A 23,224-nucleotide genomic window follows, 5' to 3' on the forward strand; every position below is an offset into this window, starting at 1 on the left:
CCCAAGAGCTGGAGGTTGCTGTGAGCTGTGATGTCACAGCACTCTACCAAGGGCAACAAAGTGAGAATCTGTCTCTAAAAAAAAAAAAAAAAACTGCTTTTCTGCTTCTGGCCTTCAGGGTCATTTGCCAGCTTCCTCAATCCCTGCTTCTTCTCACTTTAGTAAGCTCTGTGTGTGTGGCTTCTCTTTTCCTTAGGGGTTAAAGCCAAAGAGAGGATAGTAACTGACTCATGGAGCCAGGAGCTGGAAAGAGGCTGATAATCTTCTGTGTAACCTCTGTTAGTAAGAAGGACTATAAGTAAGTCCATCAGTAAGTCAGTGCTCTTTGCTTCCATTAGTAAGAATAGACCTGGCTTCCCTGCCAGTCCTTGTCCTCCACACGATGAGGCAAAGAGTCCTGGCTTGAAATCAGAAGATTTGAGGATCTATTCTTGGCTCTGCCACGTATTGTTGTGTGACCTTGGCCAGGCTACTGCATCGTTCTAGGTTTCAGTTACTTCCTTCATAGATGATTCGGTGCAAGTGATCTGGAGACTATTCTGAGCAACACCAATGCAGCCTTGATACTCTCAGGAAGAATCATATCTGTGTTTCCCTAGGATGAGTGAGAGGGACTATCATTTCATTTTCTCAGAGATGGACAGTGTATTTTCCAATGATACACAACATATATATAAAGTATCTGGAAAGGCCAAAATATCTGACCAGTCAGTTCAAGGTGTGGTGGCAGATGGCTCACCCTTGTAGGATAGTACCAAGTTTTGAAGTTACTGGATGGATTTTATGACTGTTCTTGTTTCTTATTTGGGGAAAAAGTTGCACCCCTAATCACTGGTTCTTTCTGGTATATCTCAGGGAGGGCAATGAGCCAGGGGAGACTACCCGGATCACATACCATGAGCTTCTGATCCAAGTGTGTCAGTTCAGCAATGTTCTCCGAAAACAGGGTGAGTGTGGGAAAGGGAATGGGGGCCTGGCCTTGGCCAAGGGATGGAAGGAATCTGGTAATAACAGCAGAGAAAAAGCCAGTTGGGGGGCCCAGCTGGATGGGAGGGAGCACGTAGCAGCAGAAAGGGTTCATGGTCCATGTTCTGTGTCTTACCTGCAGGCATTCAGAAGGGTGACCGAGTGGCCATCTACATGCCTATGATTCCAGAGCTTGTGGTGGCCATGCTGGCATGTGTCCGCCTTGGGGCTTTGCACTCCATTGTGGTAGGAATTTGGGCTGGTAAAAAGGGACAAGGGTGGGGGATGGGGCTCTGGAGAAGTAGGTTGGGCCTGGATGATAGAAGGTCTTAAATAACAAACTTAGGAGTTTAGAATGTTTGTGTCGTAAGTCCATATCAGTTATTCAGTTTCTTCTAGGACCTTGGTTTGGAGATCCTAAAGATTTCCTGAGCTCCTTTCCTTATTTATTCAGTCCCTGGGGCCTTCTTCTCTCCCTCAGTCTTTCTTCCCTTCCCTAGTTTGCAGGCTTCTCTGCAGAGTCTCTATGTGAAAGGATCCTGGATTCTGGTTGCAGCCTTCTCATTACTACAGGTGACTAATCCTCCTACCCTCTTCTCCAGAACACTCCCCCCCTCCTTGAGCTTTGTTCTTCAATCAGCTTGTTGGTATTTGGGGCTGCTCAGCATAAAGAGAAAAGATTGCCTGCCCTTCCTCTCTTGGTCCCATTCCAGTTGACTTTCTGTCAGCTCAAATCAGCTGGAAGAGCCAGAATCAAGAGGCCCACTCAGGAAAAGCTCTGTGGACATCATGTCCACTAGGGAATGTGGTGCTTACCTAGGCCTGGAATGTCTGTTGCTCCCCATAGATGCCTTCTACAGGGGGGAAAAGCTTGTGAATCTGAAGGAGCTGGCTGACGAGGCTCTGGAGAAGTGTCAGGAGAAGTAAGTGTACTTAGCTATTTGGCTACTGCCCTGGGTTGACTGAGCGTTTTTCCAGTGCCAGGTTCCTTTTGTCCCCCTAACCTAAATTGATATGAGTGTGTCTTGTCAAATTCCCTTTGAGCCAACCAGGCTACCACTCTGGGCTTTTTTTTTCCTCTAGGGGTTTCTCAATGAGATGCTGCATTGTGGTCAAGCACCTGGGGCGTGCAGAGCTGAGCATGGGTGACTCCCCCAGCCAGTCTCCCCCAGTTAAGAGGCCTTGCCCAGATGTGCAGGTGAGTCCAACACTGCTGTAGGCCTTCCTCTGGGCTCAAATTGCCTCTTTCTTCTTTCCTAGGAAGTTCCTGATGCCCTCCTTTGCTTCCTTATCACAATACTGAGGATCTTAGAGCAATCCTAGGAACAGCTTCTCTGGCTGGGCAGGGTGGGAGCTGGAAGACTTTGACCTTGAATGTGGGTAGAGAGGCCTTTGATTGCATGGGAGACTTCTGTGTTGGCTGGGACTTCCTATGGGCACAGGGAACCTGAAGAGCTTGGGCTTAGGCTAGAAATGTCTGACTTGGGTTACTATGTAGTCAACTTGATTACTGGGCTGTGACTTGAGTTGGGCTACCTTTGTGGCCTAGGGGGTCTATGCCCACCATGGAAAGACCAGATGTGGCTCTTAATGACAAGACCTGGCTCTTAATAGCTTTGGATCCAGTGCCTGTGGTGGGAATGATAGAAAAGCCCAATAATGGCCTCAAGGTCTGAGGAGCATGAGGGATGAAAATTCTAGGGTCCAAAGGCCAGATGGTTACTAGGATTCTGTGATGTAAGGGACTCTGAGTAATCTTGGGGCCAGAGAGGTTATAGTGTAATTTAAGAAAGTTGGAAAGATCCTGATTAGCATTAGGAGTTTCGTGTGTATAGGGTCTAGAAAAGGAGGCTGGGAGGACTAATGAAAGAGGAGTCTGAGGGTTTGGGGAATACTGACCCTTCTGTCCTACTCCTCGTAAACTTGAACCCTGCTTACTAGCCTTTCTATGGGCTCTTAACAGGGTAAGCTGAAAGAGAAATCCAAGCGAGTCCGACCCCAGGTATCTGTTTCTGCACTGCCTTGGGCACTGCTTCCCTGTGTGCTTGTCGGTGTGTCCATCTGCTATTTGCCTGTTTGCCCTACTGAGATAAACTGCCAGACCTAACCCCCTTTCCTCTTGCCCCTGGGCCCCTTGCCATCTAAGCTACTTTGAAGGGTTGTGAAATTAAATATCTGTTGCTGCCTCTGTGAACTGGCATAAAGCATGGATCTTAGAGAGGCAGCAACAGAACTCATTACATTCCTGCTGCTCAGGACCTTTGTAGAAGATGGGACCAGGTAACCTGTCAGAAAGCATTTACTGTGCAGATAGACAAGAGAGACAGGCTGAAGAGCAGGTGGAAGAGGAAGAAACTCCGACCTTGGGAATTCACCATTAAGTTGGGAGGTTAGACATGTATTAAAATGAAAACTTAAGTTTTATAAAGAACACTAGAAAAGGCTTGGCGCCTGTGGCTCAAGTGGCTAAGGCGCCAGCCACATACACCTAAGGTGGCAGGTTCGAATCCAGCCCAGGCCTGCCAAACAACAATGATGGCTGCAACCAAAAAATAGCCCAGTGTCGTGGTGGGTGCCTGTGGTCCCAGCTACTTGGGAGGCAGAGGCAGGAGACTCGCTTGAGCCTAGGAGTTGGAGGTTGCTGTGAGCTGTGATGCCACGGCACTCTGCCCAGGGGGACAGCCTGATGCTCTGTCTCAAAAAAAAAAAAAAAAAAGAACACTAGAAAAGAAGATTCCTAAATACATTCATATACTACTTTGGGATTTACAAACTACATAGAACTGTCTGATACGATAAATGTTAAACTGAAAAAAATGTTGTAAATGGTTCTAAGAAGTGAGATCCATAAGTGGGTATTCAGAACAGATTAGTATAGAGAAGAAAGTGGGCCTGAAGTCTAGAGACCAATTTTTAGCTGTATGACCTTGAATAAGTCTCCTCTCCTCTCTGGACTTCAGTAATGGAGAAATGATAATACACACTTAAAAGAAAACACTTTCCTTACTAAAACAAAACACACTATTTCTCTAGGTTTTATTTTGCTCACAGGGTATATTATTCTAAATATGTAATTAACTTCTCAGGCTAATGGTAGATATAAGCCCCTTTCCTCCATTCTCATCAGCATGATCGAGAAAGATCTGATTCCCTAGGGACACTGTTTTCCTTTTAAAACTCAGGTAGGGATTGGACACAGTGGCTCATGCCTGTAATCGTAGCACTTTAGATGGCCGAGGTGGGAGGATTGCTTGAGTTCAGGAGTTTGAGACCAGCCTGAATAAGAGCAAGACCCTATCTCTACTAAAAACAATTAGCCGGACATTGTAGCAGGCACCTGGAGTCCCAGCTACTTGGGAAGCTGAGGCAGGAGGATCACTTGAACCTAGGAGTTTGAGGTTGCTGTGAGCTAGTAGGCTGACGCCATGGTACTCTAGCCTGGGCAATAGAGTGAGACTGTCAAAAAACCCAAACACCACCAGCCTGAGCAAAAGCGAGACCCTATCTACTAAAAATAGAAAAAAACTGAAGCAAGAGGGTCACTTGAGTTCAAGAGTTGGAGGTTGCTGTGAGCTATGAAGCCAGAGCACTCTACCCAGGGTGACAGGTTGGGACTCTGTCTCAAAAAACCCAAACAACAACAAAAAAGAAACTCAGGCAGGGGTCTAAGCCCCTCCTTTTTCAAAAACTTAGTGGTTTAGACTATAGGTTGTGGAGCCAGACTACTTGCATTCAAATCCTGGCTCTGTCAGCTTGGACAAGTTACTTAAACTCGCTTTCTTCTGTTTCCCTAGCTGTAAAATAAGAATAATAATGGCACCTCTCCTATAGGGTTCTGTTAGTATATATAAGATGTCTGGCTCTTAGTAACTATTCAATAAATGTTATCTGTTTTTGCTTCCCTTTAATACAGCAGACAGACCAGCATTTCTAAAAGGGAGACCAGAAAAGAAATTAAAAACTCTACTAATTTTTAATACCAGAGACCTATAGGTGATAGGATCCTGGATTTTTGTTTCTTGGAGGTGACAACAACCAGTTACTGAAAAACCAATGAGCAGGAAAATAGGCTTAAAAAGGTTTATGGCAGGGGTCCTCAAACTTTTTAAACAGGGGGCCAATTCACTGTCCCTCAGACTGTTGGAGGGCTGGACTGCAGGCCCCGGGACGAGTCAGCTGCTAAGCAGGACAGGCAGTGGTGGCAAAAACACCTGGCGGGCTGGATAAATGTCCTAGGCGGGCCACAGTTTGAGGATGCCTGGTTTATGGTCTGAGAATTGCAGTCAAAGATGCAGATCTTAGCAGAGCTCCGAACCTTTTATCCTTAAGGAATCTTCAAGGGAGAGTCTGGCACAGTTTGCAGATGCCCTCCTCACCCACATCACTTCAGGAGCTCCCTCATATTCCTCTTCCATACCTGGCAGCTACCTTCCCAGAGGCTATCCTGGTCCAAGGACAAAGGCCAACTCCTCGTCTCTTTTAGAAAATTCAAACCTTTTCCTGGTTCACAGCCTTGGGCCTCATAGGCACACACCTAATCCCAATGTTTGTTCCACTAACTTGGCTCCCTCTGCTTCCTGGTGCTATCAGCTCCACACCTAAAGTACCCTGCCCCTTCTACTCTGCTCTCCACTGACACGCCCAGAGAGGAATCAATTTCATAAGATTCTAAGAATACCCTCATTATAGTTTACCTATGCTTTGCCCTCACTGATACTTAGTGCCTGTTCTATGACAGGTTACAGCACTGTAGAACAGCACCATTTAGCCAAAGCAATATTGACACTTCTTTAATACTTTAATGCCCTCATCTCAAGTGATCATTTGGCAAGGAAAAAAGTATCCATGTGACAATGTATGTATAGACTCATATAGATCTTCCATTGAAAAATAGAGTGTGCGGGGTGGCACCTGTGGCTCAAAGGGGTAGGGCATCAGTCCCATATGCCAGAGGTGGTGGGTTCAAACCCAGCCCTGGCCAAAAAAAAAAAAAAAGATTAAATTAAAACCCTTTAAAAAGAAAAATAGAGTGTGTTCTTATGTTTTCTAGATGCAGGCAGCTTCTCTCCTTTTTCTTTCTTTTATTTTTAATGGTACCCTCACTGGAATTAAACTTGTCATTCTTATGATGCATATGCAAGAAACTACAAATCAGAAAGAGGCCTCGGTAGAGTCATTTTCTAATTTGTCAAGGTATGTGTTTAACATTTCAGGGTTTTAAAACCAAATATGCACATAATCAATGAGCATATATCCTTGTAGTGGGCTAAGGGTGTTTCTCTTACATGCCTTGTTTATCTGCCGGTAAGGGCCCTTGAACCACAGGAATTTAGTGAATCTGAAAGGGCTTTGTGATAGCTAAAGCATACCCCAAACACTTCCCACCTTCACTGCTCTTAAATTTGTCTCCCAGTGGTCACTAAACTAACCTCCATAGCTCCTGATATTCTTCAGTCTCCTCACCATCCCAGCCTCCATCACTTGGGGCAATCTAAGGCTTGATGTCTACTACATAATCCTTTTCTCTTTTGGTATTTGTAAAATCTTGTGAGACCACTGGGATAAGAATGACTGTCCTGGCTCGGCGCCTATAGCTCAACCGGCTAAGGCGCCAGCCGTGTACACCTAAGGTGGTGGGTTCAAATCCCCAGCCCGGACCCGCCAAACAACAATGACGGCTGACCAAAAAATAGCTGGGCGTTGTGGCGGGCACCTGTGGTCCCAGCTACTTGGGAGGCGGAGGCAGGAGACTCGCTTGAGCCCAGGAGTTGGAGGTTGCTGTGAGCTGTAATGCTACGGCACTCTACCCAGGGGGACAGCTTGAGGCTCTGTCTCAAAAAAAAAAAAAAAAAAAAGAATGACTGTCCTCATTTTTAAGAGAAGGGACTTGAGGTAAAGTGACTTGCCCAAGGTCATATCGCTAGGAAATGGCAGAAGTAGGATTGAAAGCCAACGTAATTTTGTTGTTGTTGCAGTTGTTATTGTTGTTTAGCTGTCCCAGGCTGGGTTCAAACCAGCCAGCCATGGTGTATGTAGCCAGCGCCATAACCACTGTGCTACGGGCACTGAGCCTGACAATGTAATTTTTGGACAAATTTAGGGAATCTAACTTTACCCAGCAGAGAGTAGACTCAAAAAACTGGTATTCAAAGAGGTTAAGATAGGCTGGGCCCTCCTACGAGGCTAAAGTGGAAGGATTGCTTGAGCTCAGCAGTTTGAGACTGGCCTGAGCAAGAGCAAGACACCTATCTCTGGGCGGCTTCTGTGGCTCAAAGGAGTAGGGTGCCAGCCTCATGTGCCAGAGGTGGAGGGTTCAAACCCAGCCCCAGCCTAAAACTGCAAAAAAAAAAAAAAAAAAAAAAGAAAAAGAAAAATCAAATAGGGGTTATAGAGGGCCCTGTAGTCCCAGCTATTCAGGAGGCTGAGGTAGGAAGATCCTACCCAGGAGTTTGAGGTTGCCATGGGCTAGGCTGATGCCATGGTACTCTAGGCTGGGCAACAAAGTAAGACTCTGCCTCAAAAACAAACAAACAAAAAACCAAATAGGTGATATAGCTAGGAAAAAAAAATAGTTTCAAAGGAGAGTTTAGAGAACTTTTAAGATGACTGACCCAGATGTAATTATTAAAGTACTCAGGTATAGAAGGATATCTGTCTACCAGGAGAAATTCACTTTGGTCCTTATCTATCAACCTGAAGCAAAGCTCTCTGCTAAACAGAACCTGCCCTTAAGCAAAAGTCTTTCTGGGAAAACCCCGTTGATACCAGTGGTGTAAAGACCGGGGCAGGGCTCAAATAGGAATCTCCAGCTGTGGATGGTCTGGACATGCAGGAAAAAATGCTTTTACCAAGATCTTTTGACTTCTTTCACTTCTAACTAACAGGGTCAGGTGCCGGCCTCACCCACAGGCTCTAACTAATTTTGCATTTCTCAATTGTGTCGTTTCTGCATCCTTACTGATGAGCCGTTCATCCCATAGTACCTATGTGTGTGTGCAGACCTGCGTGTGCATTGTCATTCATCGAATAAAAATTTACTGAGTGCCAGGCACTTTGCTAGATGTTGGAGATATGGCGGAGGGGGTGGGAGAACAACAGACGTGCCACTGCCTTTATAAAGGTCACTATCTAGTTGGGGAGACAATAATCAAGTAAACAACTAAAGAAAATAACTGGAAATATGTGCTGTGTGGGGAAAAAAACATGGCACTATGATCAATAATCATAGCAGAGTTGGGGGAAGGACTTTATCAAATAGCATTCAGGTAAAGCCTTTCCAAAAAAGCGACATTTTGGCTGGGAATTAAAGGATGGGAAGGGACCAACCAAAGGGCCCTCCTCAACCTGAGGCCAGGTAAGGAAAGTTCTAGGGTAGAGATGGGGAAGGATGATGGGAGTACCAGGAAGCCTGGGTTCTGCTCTGTTCTTTCTACCCCATTCCCCTCCTCCCAGAGCCCTCCCTCTTTTTCTTGTACTCCCACCTGCCTGTCCCACCCCAGTCCCTCCAGATGCCAGGTAAGGCTATCTCGTGCCCCCATCTTGAGCTATTCACAGTTCTACCCTTTCCATTTATGTCTTTCTCTTACTGCAGATCCCTTGGAACCAAGGGGTTGACTTGTGGTGGCATGAACTCATGCAAGAGGCAGGGGATGAGTGTGAGCCGGAGTGGTGTGATGCCGAAGACCCACTCTTCATACTGTACACCAGTGGCTCCACAGGCAAACCTAAGGCAAGTCTATGTGTGTGTAGCGAGGTGAGAAGTGAGCTTCTCAGAAAGCATGTAATACTATGAATTTTTTCTACAATCTTAAGTTTCAAAAATGTAATGTTACCTTTTCTAAATAAAATTAAAACATAAATCCTTAATTACTATGTGATGAGGCCCAGAGTAAGACAGTTTGAGTAAGGGCTTTCATGGTGCCCAGTCTTTCTGGGAAACGCTATTGATACCAGGGTTGTAAAGGCAGGGGCAGAGCTTGGATAGGAGCCTCCAGCAATAGGACATGCAAGGGAGGGAGAAAGGATCAGTCCATGTGGAGGACATGGATGTTCTTTCCCCATGCCCACATGGTGTGGTTGACGGAGAGCTGTCCCAGTACCTCAAGGTCAGAGGTGGGGAATAGGGATCTCTGAATTCTTACAATTCAATTCCTTCCACATGGTGCACTATGAACATCTAATCCTCTTTCAGGTCATGGTATAGGAGCTAAAAATACTTAAGGAAACTCTTGACTCTTCTATTGACTTGAAAGCTATGTCACTCTCCCTTCTATCTACCCAATCCCTAAGTTCTCTCTGCATACTTTGGAATATCCCTTAATGGGCCTTTGGAAATACAGTTTTGGCCTCTCCTTCCTGGAGATGGGGTAGGGTTAGAGTAGGGATGAGTAAGCTGCTGTGTAATTGAATGTATGGGCACAGATGCACAATAGAGAGATCATTTGATGTGAGTGTACTAGGAGTGTTCATGTGTGTGGGAGTTATGTGGGTGGCTCTGAAAAATGCCATCTGAGGTTGCAGGTATGAATGATGGACTGATACACATATGTGATATGAGGAGTGTGATAAAGGAGATGAGATGAGAGCATGGAGAAAGGAGATGGAAGAGAGATGGATTTTGTGAAGGAGGTGCTGGCAGGGCCAGAATCCTTGAGGAGAATCTTCCTCCCTCTCTGCCTCGCCTCTATTTAGTGGTCAGTGGGGGCGGACAGGCTTCAACCTGAGGCCTTACTGTTCCCACAGGGTGTGGTTCACACAGTTGGAGGCTACATGCTGTATGTGGCCACAACCTTCAAGTATGTGTTTGACTTCCACGCGGAGGATGTGTTCTGGTGCACAGCAGACATTGGATGGATCACTGGCCATTCCTATGTCACCTATGGGCCACTGGCCAATGGTGCCACCAGTGTTTTGGTGAGAAGGGAGCTGGGGTTCATGGCCACCTGGCCAAAAGCTCAGGAATGGACAAGACTATCCTGGGTGACTACCTCCCAAGGATACTTGGTCTAGAGGCAGGGGGATTTGGACAATGATGCTTCCTGGAGAAAGAAGTCCTGGGGTGGGGGGTTGTGTATCCTAATAAGGAAAGTCTCTTGGCTTATCTGATAAGACACAGTTGGTCAGAAAGGGCAAGATGCTGAACCTGAGGGAATGATAGGGGAATGGAGGGACTATTGGAAAGGACTGCAAATGACCAGTCTTTACTGGGATCAGTTTGAGGGGATCCCCACGTACCCGGATGTGAGCCGCCTATGGAGCATCGTGGACAAATACAAGGTGACCAAGTTCTACACAGCACCCACAGCCATTCGCCTGCTTATGAAGTATGGAGATGAGCCTGTCACCAAGTGAGCCCCCTCCCTAGCTGCTGCCCCATGAATATCCCTCAGAGCTGAGTGCTAGCCTTTGTACAGTCTCTTTCCATTTTCCCAACTCCTTGACCTTGAATAGGGGCGGGGACAAGAGCCTGGGCATGTATATCCTAGCTCTCAGTGGTACTCAGAGCCTTCCTCTCTTCCATTTCCCTGCCCAAGGCATAGCCGGGCTTCTTTGCAGGTACTAGGCACAGTGGGTGAACCCATCAACCCAGAGGCCTGGCTTTGGTACCACCGGGTGGTAGGTGCCCAGCGCTGCGCCATCGTGGACACTTTCTGGCAAACAGAGACAGTGAGTGAGGGGTTCAGAAGGCTGGGGCTCAGGAACAGTGGGGGAAGACTGACTCAAACCTCTGATCTCTGACTTCCACAGGGCGGTCACATGCTGACTCCCCTCCCTGGTGCCACACCTATGAAGCCTGGTTCTGCTGTGAGTGAAGCTCCCCTGGCTGGTCTGGGCTAAGTAGGGGCATCTTGGGGCATTTGGCCAAGTTAAACAATGGGAGACTAAACTGATATACATGAGGAATTTGGAGCTCTGGGGTTCCTTGGGAGTTGACTCAAAGTTGCCTCATTCTTCTTCTTGGGTTTGTCCCCTGTTTGCTTCTAGACCTTCCCATTCTTTGGTGTAGCTCCTGCAATCCTGAATGAATCTGGGGAAGAGTTGGAAGGTGAAGCTGAAGGTTATCTGGTAAGGCCCTAGCCTTAGCAGTCTTTAAGAAGGGGAAGGGTTGGCTTGGCGCCTGTGGCTCAAGTAGCTAAGGCGCCAGCCATATACACCTAAGGTGGCGGGATCAAATCCAGCCCAGGCCCACCAAACAACAATGATGACTGCAACCAAAAAAATAGTTGGGCATTGAGGCGAGCACCTGTGGTCCCAGCTACTTGGGAGGCTGAGGCAGGAGACTCGCTTGAGCCTAGGAGTTGGAGGGGGAGGCTGAGGCAGGAGACTCGCTTGAGCCCAGGAGTTGGAGGTTGCTGTGAGCTGTGATGCCATGGCACTCTACCCAGGGGGACAGTTTGAGGCTCTGTCTCCAAAAAAAAAAAAGAAAAGAAGGGGAAGGGTCCACTAAGTGTACTTGGCTTCCATGTTTATAACCTAATCTCTCTTTGGTAATTGCTTAGGGCTGAAGCTTCATGCTTGGGGGTTTATTCTCTGTTGAAAGACCCTCAGAGGAAATCCTCTGGATACTTGGTCTACATCTCTGCCTTTTGGCCCATTAGTTTATAAGGGCCTTTTTAGAATCTGTTCAGATTCCTGATAGTACCTTTTTGGGTCTGGAAGACATACTACCAACTCTTCCTTTGACAAACATTCTAGGAAAAGGGGGCTTTATAACATAGTACAAAATCATGTAAACTCTGGAGTCAGCCTGCTTGGGTTCAAATCCTGGCTCTGGCCTTTCTGTGACCTCAGATAAGTTACCTAATTACTCTGAACCTAAATTTTCTCCTTTGTAAAATAGGGTTATAGTAACACAGTTGTCTCCTATGGATGGTTAATTAAATTAGATGATCCATGTGAGGGCCTTAGCACAGAACTTATTAATAATAGTTGGTAATAGATAAACACTGGCTGTTGTGATTGTTGTATTAAATTTAGTATTTGAGGTAGTGCCTGTAGCTCAAGGAGTAGGGCTCCAACCCCATATACCAGAGGTAACAGGTTCAAACCTGGCCCCAGCCAAAAAATAATAATGAACTGCAAAAAATAATAATAAAAAAATAAAAATTTTTTAAAAATAATTTGGTATTTGTAGGAACCTCACCAGCCACCCCTCACCCCACTCCATTCACTTTCCCAAAAGCAGGGGAAGGACTTAAATGCAGGCCTTATCACTCTTAGCTTAGAATTCTATCCATCCCATCAATCTGCTGCCCCAGAATTTTGTTGATTCATCAATAATTATTTACTTGTATGTGGGTCCCACTTTTTTATACGACTGTTTTCATTTGCATCATCCTGGATCTGCTTTCCTGAGGTATTTCCCAAGAGGAGATTCAAATTTACTAAATGCTTGTCACTAATAAAACACTGTGGAAAACAAGTTCCACATACTGTTAACTTAATTTTCACAATAACTTTGGAAGATAGAAATTATTTTCTGATTTGCAGATGAGGATCCTGAAGCTAAGAGAGATAAAGTTACTTCCCTGAGGTCACCTAGCTAGCAAGTAGTACAGTTGGGATTCCAAGCCAGGATCGTCTATCTCTAAAGCCTGCACTTTATCTTACATGTCAGGAATGGCATTCTGGATACTTTCCTTCAGGTTTAGCAAAGTTGTGATTGTCTTCCAGTGAGACAGTATAGCAGATGTGATCACCATACTTTCCTCACTCCCCAGGTGTTCAAGCAGCCCTGGCCAGGGATCATGCGCACAGTCTATGGGAACCATGAACGCTTTGAGACCACCTATTTTAAGAAGTTCCCTGGGTACTATGTTACGGGAGATGGTGAGTCTTGGCTGTCCCCATCCCACACCTCCTACTAAGACATGTACCTTTCTCATCCATTTTCAGGAAGAGTTGATTAGGGGTGAAGAACAGAGAACATATCCTATGTATCAGTCAGTATCTGGAGAAGACTGTAAAAGCAGGATTGAGTTATTGCAGGAAGAGTCTCAGCATGGTGCCATCTGAGATTTGATGTATAAGGAAAGGTCTCCCTCTTCCTTGCTCCTGTGTTGAAAGAGATGGGACATGTGGCAGTGTGTATTATTATGTGTGTCCCTATGTTTGCAGCCTTTTGTCTATCTGTTCATCCACTGATCCATTCGCCCATATTTGAGTATCTGCTGTGCCCAAGCACTGATATAAGCACAGGGGATATTACCATGAATAATGTAGTGAAAATCTCTGTTCTCATGGGGCTTGCAGTCTAGCAAAGGGAGAGAGTAAGCCCAGCAGTCTAGCAAAGGGAGAGAGTAAGCCCAGCAAACAAGTTGATAAACCTATATTTGACAGAGATAAGCACTATGAAGAAAAATAAACAGAGTAATGTGATAAGAGTGCACATAGTGATGGCTGCTGTACATGGGATCATTGGGGAAGGCTTCTCTGAAGTGACATTTGAATAGAAACCTAATGGGTGAAAAGGAACCAGGCCATGGGTAATCTAGAGTAAGAGTGTTCTGTGCAGAGGGACACAAGCTTGAAATGTCTGAGAAATAGAATCAAGCCTGTGAGAATGGAGTGTAGCAAGCAAAGGGAAGACTATTATATGAAATTATAGAGGTAGTTAATATACCATGGGCCATGGTCAGGATTTTATTCAAAGTATGATGGGAGACCTTTAGAAGTTTTAAACAGGGGAGTGATAAGAACTGATTTATTACTGGTGGTGCCTGTAGCTCAAGCGGCTAAGGTGCCAGCCACTTACAACAGAGCTGGCGGGTTAAAATTCAGCCTGGCCTGCCAAACAATGACAACTACAACCAAAATAGTCAGGCATTGGTGGCAGGTGCCTGTAGTCCCAGCTACTTGGGAGGCTAAGGCAAGAGAATCATTTAAGCCCAGGAGTTTGAGGTTGTTGTGAGCTGTGATGCCACGGCACTCTACCCAGGGTGATAGCTTGAGGCTCTGTCTCAAAAAAAAAGAACTGATTTATTGTTTAGAAAATAACTTTGCTTAATTTATGGAGAATAGACTTTAGGTGGGTATATTAGTTACCTACTGCCATAGAACAAATTGCCCCCCAAAGTTGGCAGCTTAAGATAACAAATAGCATATTTCAAACAGTTTTTGAGGATTAGAAGTCTGTGAGCAGCTCTGCTGGCTGGTTCTCATTTAGGGTCTCTTGTGGGTTGCAGTCAAGCTGTTGACAGGGGCTGCGGTCACCTGAAGGTTTGACTGAGCCTGGAGGACCTACTTTCATGCTCACTCTTGTGGACCTAGGCAGGAATCCTCAGTTCACTTCATGGACCTCTAACAACATGGCAGCTGACTTACCCCAGAGCAAATGATCTGAGAGAATGCAACCAAGATAAAAGATATGGTGTCTTCTATAAACTGATCTCAGAAGTGATAGCCTATCACTTCTAGCCAAACTCTGTTGACCACATAGATAAACCTTAGTACAATGAGAAAGAATATGGGGCAGGGCTATGAATACCAAGAGGCAAAGATCAGTGGGGATATCTTGGATGCTGGCTATATCATTGGGCAAGAAGGAAAGCAGGAAGACTTGTTAGAAGGCTATTGTAGTGAGCATGGCAATTTGTTAATACGGACCAGGTGTCCTACTGTGGGTTATTTATTATGTTGTGCATTTCTTCCCAGGCTGCCGCCGGGACCAGGATGGCTATTATTGGATTACTGGCAGGATTGATGACATGCTCAATGTATCTGGTGAGGACCGGGGACAACCTTCCTATCTCTTTAGCTCTATTCCCCTGGAAACTCCAGCCAAAGCTTTCTGAGAGCCAGGAGTGTCCTTTGGCCAGACCATGTATGGAATGTGGCATTCAGTTTGGGGCCAAGGTTTTGGAGGAAGAGTGATGAACACTGGAATGTGCCTGGAAGAGAACTGGGATGGTGGGGTGACTAGAAGCATGATATGTGTGGAATAAATGAAGGGCCTTCTCCATTTGACTGCCCTGTGGAAACAGATAGATGGACCAAGGCCTGGGGCAGAGGCTGGGCTCCCTCTCATGGCACTGCCTTTCCCTTGTCAAGGACACCTGCTGAGTACAGCCGAGGTGGAGTCAGCACTTGTGGAACATGAGGCTGTTGCAGAGGCAGCTGTGGTGGGCCACCCTCATCCTGTGAAGGGCGAATGCCTCTACTGCTTTGTTACCCTGTGTGATGGCCACACCTTCAGCCCCACCCTCACCGAGGAGCTCAAGAAGCAGAGTGAGGAGCCTCCCTGGGCAGGGACTACAGAGTTTGTCTTGAAGGCCTAGTTATCACTGCAAGTTTGGGGAGAGGGGTTGGAGCAAGCTGTCCCCCAAACCATGAACAGATCCTAGGGGGTCCCATGCGCTGATTGCCCTCTTCCCATTTATTCTCCACTGGGATAACAATAACCAACATTTTTAGAATACTTTGTGTCATCCATCAGGGTAAGTACTTTAAATGCATTACTCCATTTAATCCCTACAATCTTTCCTGTGAAACAGATCCTTTTGTTACCCACATTCTAAAGATAAAGAAATAGACTTAGAGGAGTTAAATTACTTTTCTAAGACCACACACTGCTAGAAAGGTGGAATTTAAACCAGCAGGATGATTCTAGAACCTGAGTTCCATGAGGGCGGGTTAAGATAAAATGAAGAGGAAAGAAACATTGTGTGAGGGGGGTGTGGGAGTGGAAGCGGGAGAGAGAGAGAGAAGTGAACCTGAGAATGACTGAGTGGGCAGGCCCTGAGGAAACAGGTGGGGAACAAAGCTATCTTTATCTTGGTTTTTGGAAGTCTGGCTAAGGGTGCTAAAGAAATGTTTGATGATTTGTTGGTTACAGTTAGAGAAAAAATTGGCCCCATTGCCACACCAGACTATATCCAGAATGCACCTGGCTTGCCTAAAACCCGCTCAGGTATGTTCAGAAGTCTCTAGGGATTGGGATGGGCCAAGGCCTGGTAGTGGCACGGTGTGTGTGGATGAAAGCCTTTGGCAGGGTTCATGTGGGTCAGTGCTGTCATCAAGTAACTAGAGGCATATGGTCCCCCAGGAAAAATCATGCGGCGAGTACTTCGGAAGATTGCTCAGAATGACCATGACCTTGGGGACACATCTACTGTAGCTGACCCATCTGTCATCAATCACCTCTTCAGCCACCGGTGCCTGACTACACAGTGAACAAGATCCTGTCCTTTACCCAGGATTCCCCTTGCTTGGCTCTCTGAAGTTTTGTCCATCCTTTCTCCCCTGCCTCAGAAGTGCAGAGGGCCAAGGCTGACCCACACTACACCTCCCTTGACCAGCTGTCTGGGACTAGAAACCAGCTTTGTCCTTAGGCGGAGAAAACTTTCTTTGACTGCCATTTCAGAAGGGACAGGGCCCAGGTCAACCTCAGACTGCTATGCCCCCAAACTGCAAAGAGTTCTCACAGCCCAGAACAGAGATATAAAGGCTACCTCTCCATTGCAAGTTAAATGTTCAGAGGGTATGTGAGGGCCTAGACTAACTAAAGCAGGGAGACAACTGTGTAATCCTGTCAGCTCTCTCAGGAAGCACCAGTCCTTATGCTGGTCATGCACTTGCCCTTAGAAATAATGGTTTGTGAGTCCAGAAATAATTGATTATTATTTTTTTAAATACTTTGCTGCTTCTGTTCTGGGTCTGAACTCCCTTTTATGCCAGGTGTCAGTACTGTCTGCCAGGGGCCGTGTGGACAGGTTTAGTCTCCAAAGGGTTTTCAGATGAATCTGCTGCTTTGAAGGAGTAGATATATTTTTTCTAGAGCCAGAGGAGCTTGCTTCCTTGTACTCTGTTCCTGCCTTCCGCTGGACAGAGCCCTGCCTATGAGAAAAAGATGAAACTCTTTTTTTGCCCCAGTCATGGTCAAGCCCTATGGTTGTAGGAATAAAGTCTGTGACCTCAAGAAGGTGGTGACTTGTTTTCTTAGTTATCTGCATAGTTAGATTGTACACCCATTAGCTGCTCTGAGTTGTGTGGCAAATGGGGAGTGGCATTCCCTAGACTACCCCAATATCTTTCTTCCAGAACTTCTAGTTTGGGCAGAGCTACAGGGCTTCACTCAGAGCCCTTTGACAAGTCCCTGAGCTAAGTAGGAAAATGATTAAAGCCAGTTCACAATTGTGATGACCTGTCATCATTGTCTTTCTTCCTAGGCTCCCAGCAGGGACACATGGTCTGGGTCTAGGGAAACCCTTATTATAGCTCTTTCACCGCCCCTGCTCCAGTCACCTTAAGTGGGCTGACCTAGATTACAGCTCCCCCCTCTATGTACAAAGCAAGGAATCGCCAAATCAGCAATGCAGTTTTATTTAAGGCAGAGGTAGAGAAAGGCTATGCCCCTCCACTTCCTCTCCTACCACTCGGTTCTATCCCAAGTCAGGCAATGGAACTCATTGGAAAGGCTGATGAGAGGCTGATAAGAGCGGGTAGGGTTTATGACCCTTTACCTCAGAGCAGCTTCCCTTCAGCTGTACCCACATCCCAAAGATCTGGGGGCCTCAAGATCTCATCTAAGGGAAATATAGCTTTTCTGGTACTCACATGGAGAGCTGAGAGAAGGTATCAGCATTTACCCTTCTATGAGGACAGCCCCTCAAGAGGGATAGGAGAGGAATGCCAAGTACAGGGAATAGGAGGCCCCTGAGCGAAGTCCGAGCTGGCCTGGTTGTACCCTCCTCACACAGTGTATGGGTTGTCCAGGACTGCCACTCCTGCTGCCACACCACCATCTGCATGCTCGATGGCTTTGGTTCGAAGTAGATGCCCCACGTGCTTATTCATCACTAGTGTCTTTCCCTGCCTATAGAATGGGGACAGGAGACATACAATATCACCTGGATTTAGCCCAAACCCAGAACCTTCCCTGGTTGCAGCTGAGCAGGATGAGGGTAACTGACTATACTCAAGAAAGTGCTAGGATTTTAGTTTCTCTTTCTCCTGGAGTTTCTTTCTAGTCCTAGATTGCCAGAACATATTTTCTCAATCCTCTTGGTACTATCTGGAATTTCCTTTATAGCTCCAAAGCACTTCTCATCTAGGCTGCATCTGATAGCCCTGTGAGGTGGACAGGTCCTAGGTCCTGGACCTCATTTAGGAGAAAGAAAACAGGTAACAAACCTAGAGATTGGCAAAGCTGAGACTGAAGCTCAGGATTCCAGATTCTGTCCAGTGTTCCCTCTAAGAGGCTTGCTTGGCTAGCACTCTCACAGGGAGGTAGTGGAAGGACCTCTTCCTGCCTGGCTCACCTGACATAGACCCCAAAGATGCCCAGCTCTGAGACGCACTGGACCACTTGGGCAGGGCTGCCAGGCCGTAGCAAGCAATTCCAAAAAGGCTCAGGTTCAATCTTCTCCATGAGGATGTAGGATGCTCTCTCCTCACTGTCCTTCAGCTGCTCCAGGGCCTGCACCATTTTTTCCCCGTACAAGTTGTTACCTGCAATTAAACTGGTCACCCTGGACCTTCTGCTCACCTCCTCCACTCCATGCCCTCACTTCTGGGGCCATGTGGGCAGGTCAGCAGGTTTAGTTCCTGAAACCAGCTCAGTGAAGCTTGGACACATCTGATTGCCAAGGAGGGAAGGTCACCTTGACAGGACAACCCTTACTTATGCAAGTGAACACACCTTCTACCACATTGTACTCCTACTTATCTGTAGCTATTCCCTCTCGGCCTCTAATACTGGCTCTTTCTCCTCTAAAATGTTGGGGTTCCCTGGGAATTGGCCCTCCACCCTTGCTCTCTCCTTCATGTACTTTTTTTCAGGGAGATCTCTTCCATTCTCAAGGCTCCATACCATATAAATTATTAGCTCCCAAATCTTTAACATAAGCTCTCTGGTCTAGACATCACATGGATGTCCCCTGGGCTCCCCACATGAACTCCACACGTCTCCCTCTCTATTACCTCTGGCACTAACTCAGACATGTCTCTCTAGTTTGTGCCCCACATTTGTAGACCTAGCCCAGTCCTCTACATTGCCCTCCTGGACAACTGTGCCAGCCTCCTGCATGGTCTCTCTGCCACCAATGTCTCACCTCATTCTAGGACGTCTACAATGGCTAAAACATTGTAAGTTTTTCAAGTTCCTATCACTGCTAACAACTTGAATTCTACATCAATGATGTATCCCTTCCTTGCTTAACATTCTCTAATGGCTTCCCATTATTCTTTGGATAAAATTCAATTCTTAATATATATTCATTGTCCTTTACAATCAGATCCCCCAACCATCTTATCCAGCCCAAATCCCTGCTGACTCCCATCTCCCACTCTAGCCTCACCAGTTTCTCATTAATCTCCCAAACACACCATGCTTTCATGGCCCAGTGCCTTTGCTTGAGGTTGTTTCCTCTATATGGAATACTCTTCCCATTTTCTACCTGGGAACTTCTACAGACCCCTTAAATCCATGTTAAAAAATAATCTTCTCTGGGTCTGTGAGGTAGGCATAATCCCTGCCCTCAAGGAGTTTCAAACTAGGCAGGAAGACATATATATTCTCTCCAACTTCCTAATATGCCCCAACCCTGCTTCCCCACAATTTCCCCCCAGGCACCTGAGACTTAAGTTGTCCAAATCCTTCAATGTTCATTAATCACATTTTTCTGTGCTCCATAGCACTTGGTCAGAGTCTTGGGGGATACTGTTCAAGGTAGGACTTATACCAGTTCCTCTAGTACCCCCATGCCTGGGACTGTGCTCTCAGCAAATGGTGGTAAGCACTGGTGATAACCTATTAGCTTGTTTCATTGAGTGGCCCTGAAGAGGGAGATCAACCTACCTCCACCCTCTCTCTGGGGCTTTAGCACAAACCGGCTAGGGGCAGCAAGGGCCTCAGTGATGGCTCGGTCCCCTTCTTCACCCTGGCAGGACACAGAAAGTAGTAACTAGCGGTTTTAAGGCTAAAGAGGCAAGGATTGAGGTCCTGCTGGTTGTATAGAACAACATCAGAGGAAGAGCAGGGGAGAACAATTACTATTTGGCTGTGACCTCCAACAAACCCCCTGCAGCAGAAATAAAATGAGAACAGGCCTTTCTCCAGCAATAACTCAGGACTCTGCAGCAGGCAGCCTATAAAGTAAGTACAGATATTCTTCCTTCTGGTTACCATCTTCATCTTTCCCTTTGCTGAGGAAACTTACAATGGATTCCAGCTTCTGTCCTTCCATCATTAGGCTGCTCCTCTCCTCAGAGCTCCATGGGTTTCCCAGAACAAAACCAACCCAGATCACAATGCCAGACACAGGGCTAGCTCTAGTCTCCCCCAACACATTGGGCTCCAGGTCTCTACCACATAGGAAGCCTGTAGTAGGAGATATGGGTTGCCCACTTACCATGTCCAGGGAGTAGAGGCCAGCAAAGGTGGCACGGAGGCGGGCCACCGCCTCGGGCTGGTCAGGGAGCAACATCTCGAGCATGCCCACCCTGCTCAGCTCCTGCTGTACCTTCTTAGTCCCAGCCAGCTGAGTGGCAATGTCTGGGCACTTGACAGCACGTGACCTCTCCAGCAGCAGGCGTGCTTCCCAGTTCTGGAGAGGGAAGATGGCAAAGGAATCCTGTGTTATTTTATTTCAGCTGACCTTTACTGAACACCCATCAGGTTCCAGGTAACATGCTTTATATCTTCACATTCATTACCACCCCAGCTCATTTCAACATCCTTATGAGGCAGGTGTGAATCTGTGAGATCTCTCTGAATCTGTGAGAATCTGTAACATTCTTGGATTTAGGGGGCTCACATTCTCACCCAATGATACATAACTATAACTAAAAAGCTCAGCTTCCTGCTGTATTTCAGATAAAATCCAAACTCCTTATCACAGTCTACAGGATCCGACTAGACCCTGTAGAATCTAGGTCTTGTCATTTTAACCTTGTACCATCCCATCCCCCCGCTTCCACATTCTAGCTATACACCTGTCATTCCTCAAATCATAAACCTCATTCCTTCTTTAGAGCCTTTGCTTTTCCCTCAGCCTGAAATTCCCTTCCTCTTAGTTTTATCCATGGATAGTTGCATCCTTCTGATCCTTAAGTCTTAGCCCAAAGTCACCTTTTCAGAAAAGCCTCTATTGACTACCTTATTTAACACCAGTTTTCCATAATTTTCCTCTTACTCTGTTATTTCATTCAAAGCAGTTACCTGAAACTAAAACACAAACACACACACACACACACACTCTTTTCTATTTCTACATACTTTCTGATGCCCATACCCATGACCAGACCATGAGCACCATAACGATGGGACTCTCATTGTTTGCCTTGTTTTCTGTTGCATTCTCAGTGTCTAACACAGTTCCCAGCACTGTATAAGTGCTCGATAAATGTAATTGCTGTTGAATAATGTGAAATTTGAGTGGGTTACTAAAGGATAGGTAGAGCTTAATAGGTGAGACTCAGTGGAAAGGGGGTACTCAGGCCAATAACACCAAGAGCAAAGACGGGCAAGTAGGTGATCACAGCATGAATGGTCGGTTGTGCCCGGAGTCAAGAGAATAAGAGGCAGGGAGAGAGCAGAGGATCATGCTTCACAGCTCTGGGTCCCATTCTCAGGCACTGGGGAAACAGTCTGTTCTTGGCTCCAGATCACAGCAAACTGCCCACAGCAAGATCAAAGCTATGGCCTGAGGAACAACCCACCTACCCATGGTTGTCTTTCAATGCAATTGGTCCACCTGTAGAACCTTTACCTGATCTTCACCAATAACCCTAGCCACCTAACTACTAGTCTGGTAGTCTAGGCAGAGTCACAGGTACCCAGAATACTAGAGATAAGCCCAGAGAAGTCCTCTATTATATTAGAAGCAGGGAAAGCAAAACCCAGAGATAAGCAGGGAGTTTGCCAGGGTCACCTGGCAAGTCACTAAGCCTTGCAGATCTGTCTCCATGTCTAAACCTGGTCTGAGTTTCAGTTCCCTGAAAACATCCACCTTCTTATACACTACTTTCCTTGTTAGCTTAGCCTCTTCTCTCTTTAAGTTTTCTTTGTCCTGTTTTGAAACCTGGATCCATTTTCCCAATAGATAGTTTCTTCTCTAGTCAACAAGTTCCCACCGCTGCTAAGCACTTCTCTAGGGGAAAGGGCCTTCTAGAGTTGTGACCTCTGTAGAGCTGTCCCCTACAAAGCTCACCACTTGGGGGAATCCTAGATGAATTACGGACATGGAAAGAGCTCCCTCAGTTCACAGAAACAGAGAGAGAGAGGGTCAGGAATCTGCCCATGGGCACACAGAGGCAGAGTCAGGTTCACGACCCCAAGATCACTGCCTATAGTATTTCCTAACTTACTTCCTCCTTTATCTTCCCCCACCTGAAAGCAGAGCTTAGCCTAATCATGTTATGGCTACTGGGAAATACCATCAGCCTGAGAGTCACAAACCCTGGGAACTTTTGTGGGACCCTAGACAAACCTCTACATCTCTCTAAATGTTAATTTCTCCATCTGTATGATGGGGATAATTATACGTTTTACAGGGTAGTTGTAGGAGTTAAATGAAATGTCAGGTGAGGAAAATAATTTTGAAACTATATGGTAGGACAGCAAGATGAGGGAACAGGACTCATTAACATAAATGAGGAGATGACAAATTTCTCATTCAGATAAAAAAGAGGGTTGTCAAAAAGAAAATGGTCAGTAGTATGCTGCAATTGGTTTGTATCAACTACAAGGCTGATTGTATCCATCTTTGCACAACTCTATGTTCAGAGACATTAATTAAGATGGGTAGCTCAAAATTGGCTATGGTGGGACTATTTACACTGTAGAAATCAGCAAATGGTGTAAGTTAGGGCTTTTTTTTCTGTCAGAAAGATGGTTGTTAAACATTTACCTCTGGAAGCAGTGAGTGACTGAAGCACTGTGGATTCCTGAGGATTCAAATTCTCGAAGACAATGCATTTAGGGGTAAGAGGTAGCAAAAAGCTTGTGGGAAGATAGGAAGGTCCAGAAGCGAGTTCCCTGAGGAAGAACTGAAGCTAAACTCAGAGAAAAACCCAGGTTGTTGTGATGCCTGAGTGGGGCCTCTGAGGAGTGCTAGGAGGTCCCAGGAGGCAAAGAAAAGTCTAACAGAAAATACTAACCTGTACACTGTACTGACTCGGCATGTAGCCATCCCGGAAGTAAACCACAGCAACTTCCTGGCCCTCCCTAGAACACAGGATAGAGAAACCTGCTGTGTTAAATTATAAATGATCTATTAAGTGGTTTTATCTATTTCAGGGTGCATTAAAATGAATTTGG

General features: G+C 46.2%; 2 protein-coding genes across 3 annotated transcripts in view; one reads left to right on the forward strand and one right to left on the reverse strand.

The window, feature by feature from the left end:
* The window catches only part of ACSS2 (acyl-CoA synthetase short chain family member 2), a 41,219-nt gene extending 24,118 nt beyond the window's left edge, over positions 1 to 17,101 (forward strand). The window contains exons 3-18 of the mRNA XM_003788117.3: positions 856 to 947; positions 1,109 to 1,212; positions 1,467 to 1,539; positions 1,814 to 1,889; positions 2,050 to 2,164; positions 8,558 to 8,695; positions 9,709 to 9,879; positions 10,180 to 10,313; positions 10,500 to 10,632; positions 10,714 to 10,770; positions 10,951 to 11,031; positions 12,687 to 12,795; positions 14,620 to 14,688; positions 15,016 to 15,192; positions 15,800 to 15,874; positions 16,010 to 17,101. Of these exons, the coding sequence (XP_003788165.3) occupies positions 856 to 947; positions 1,109 to 1,212; positions 1,467 to 1,539; positions 1,814 to 1,889; positions 2,050 to 2,164; positions 8,558 to 8,695; positions 9,709 to 9,879; positions 10,180 to 10,313; positions 10,500 to 10,632; positions 10,714 to 10,770; positions 10,951 to 11,031; positions 12,687 to 12,795; positions 14,620 to 14,688; positions 15,016 to 15,192; positions 15,800 to 15,874; positions 16,010 to 16,137 (1,732 nt within the window). The 3' untranslated portion in view covers positions 16,138 to 17,101. The remainder of the gene's footprint in view (positions 1 to 855; positions 948 to 1,108; positions 1,213 to 1,466; positions 1,540 to 1,813; positions 1,890 to 2,049; positions 2,165 to 8,557; positions 8,696 to 9,708; positions 9,880 to 10,179; positions 10,314 to 10,499; positions 10,633 to 10,713; positions 10,771 to 10,950; positions 11,032 to 12,686; positions 12,796 to 14,619; positions 14,689 to 15,015; positions 15,193 to 15,799; positions 15,875 to 16,009) is intronic.
* A 167-nt stretch (positions 17,102 to 17,268) lies between these two features.
* The window catches only part of GSS (glutathione synthetase), a 26,532-nt gene continuing 20,576 nt past the window's right edge, over positions 17,269 to 23,224 (reverse strand). For both annotated transcript variants that reach the window (XM_012804125.1, XM_003788119.2), the window contains exons 9-13: positions 23,065 to 23,131; positions 20,316 to 20,510; positions 19,763 to 19,844; positions 18,225 to 18,414; positions 17,269 to 17,779 (exon numbers count right to left, since the gene is read on the reverse strand). In XM_012804125.1, coding sequence (XP_012659579.1) covers positions 17,656 to 17,779; positions 18,225 to 18,414; positions 19,763 to 19,844; positions 20,316 to 20,510; positions 23,065 to 23,131 — 658 coding nt within the window. In that variant the 3' untranslated portion in view covers positions 17,269 to 17,655. The remainder of the gene's footprint in view (positions 17,780 to 18,224; positions 18,415 to 19,762; positions 19,845 to 20,315; positions 20,511 to 23,064; positions 23,132 to 23,224) is intronic.

This window comes from Otolemur garnettii, unplaced genomic scaffold (genome assembly GCF_000181295.1).
Source record: "Otolemur garnettii isolate 467f Iridium unplaced genomic scaffold, OtoGar3 scaffold00025, whole genome shotgun sequence".
NCBI classification, from domain to species: Eukaryota; Metazoa; Chordata; class Mammalia; order Primates; family Galagidae; genus Otolemur; species Otolemur garnettii.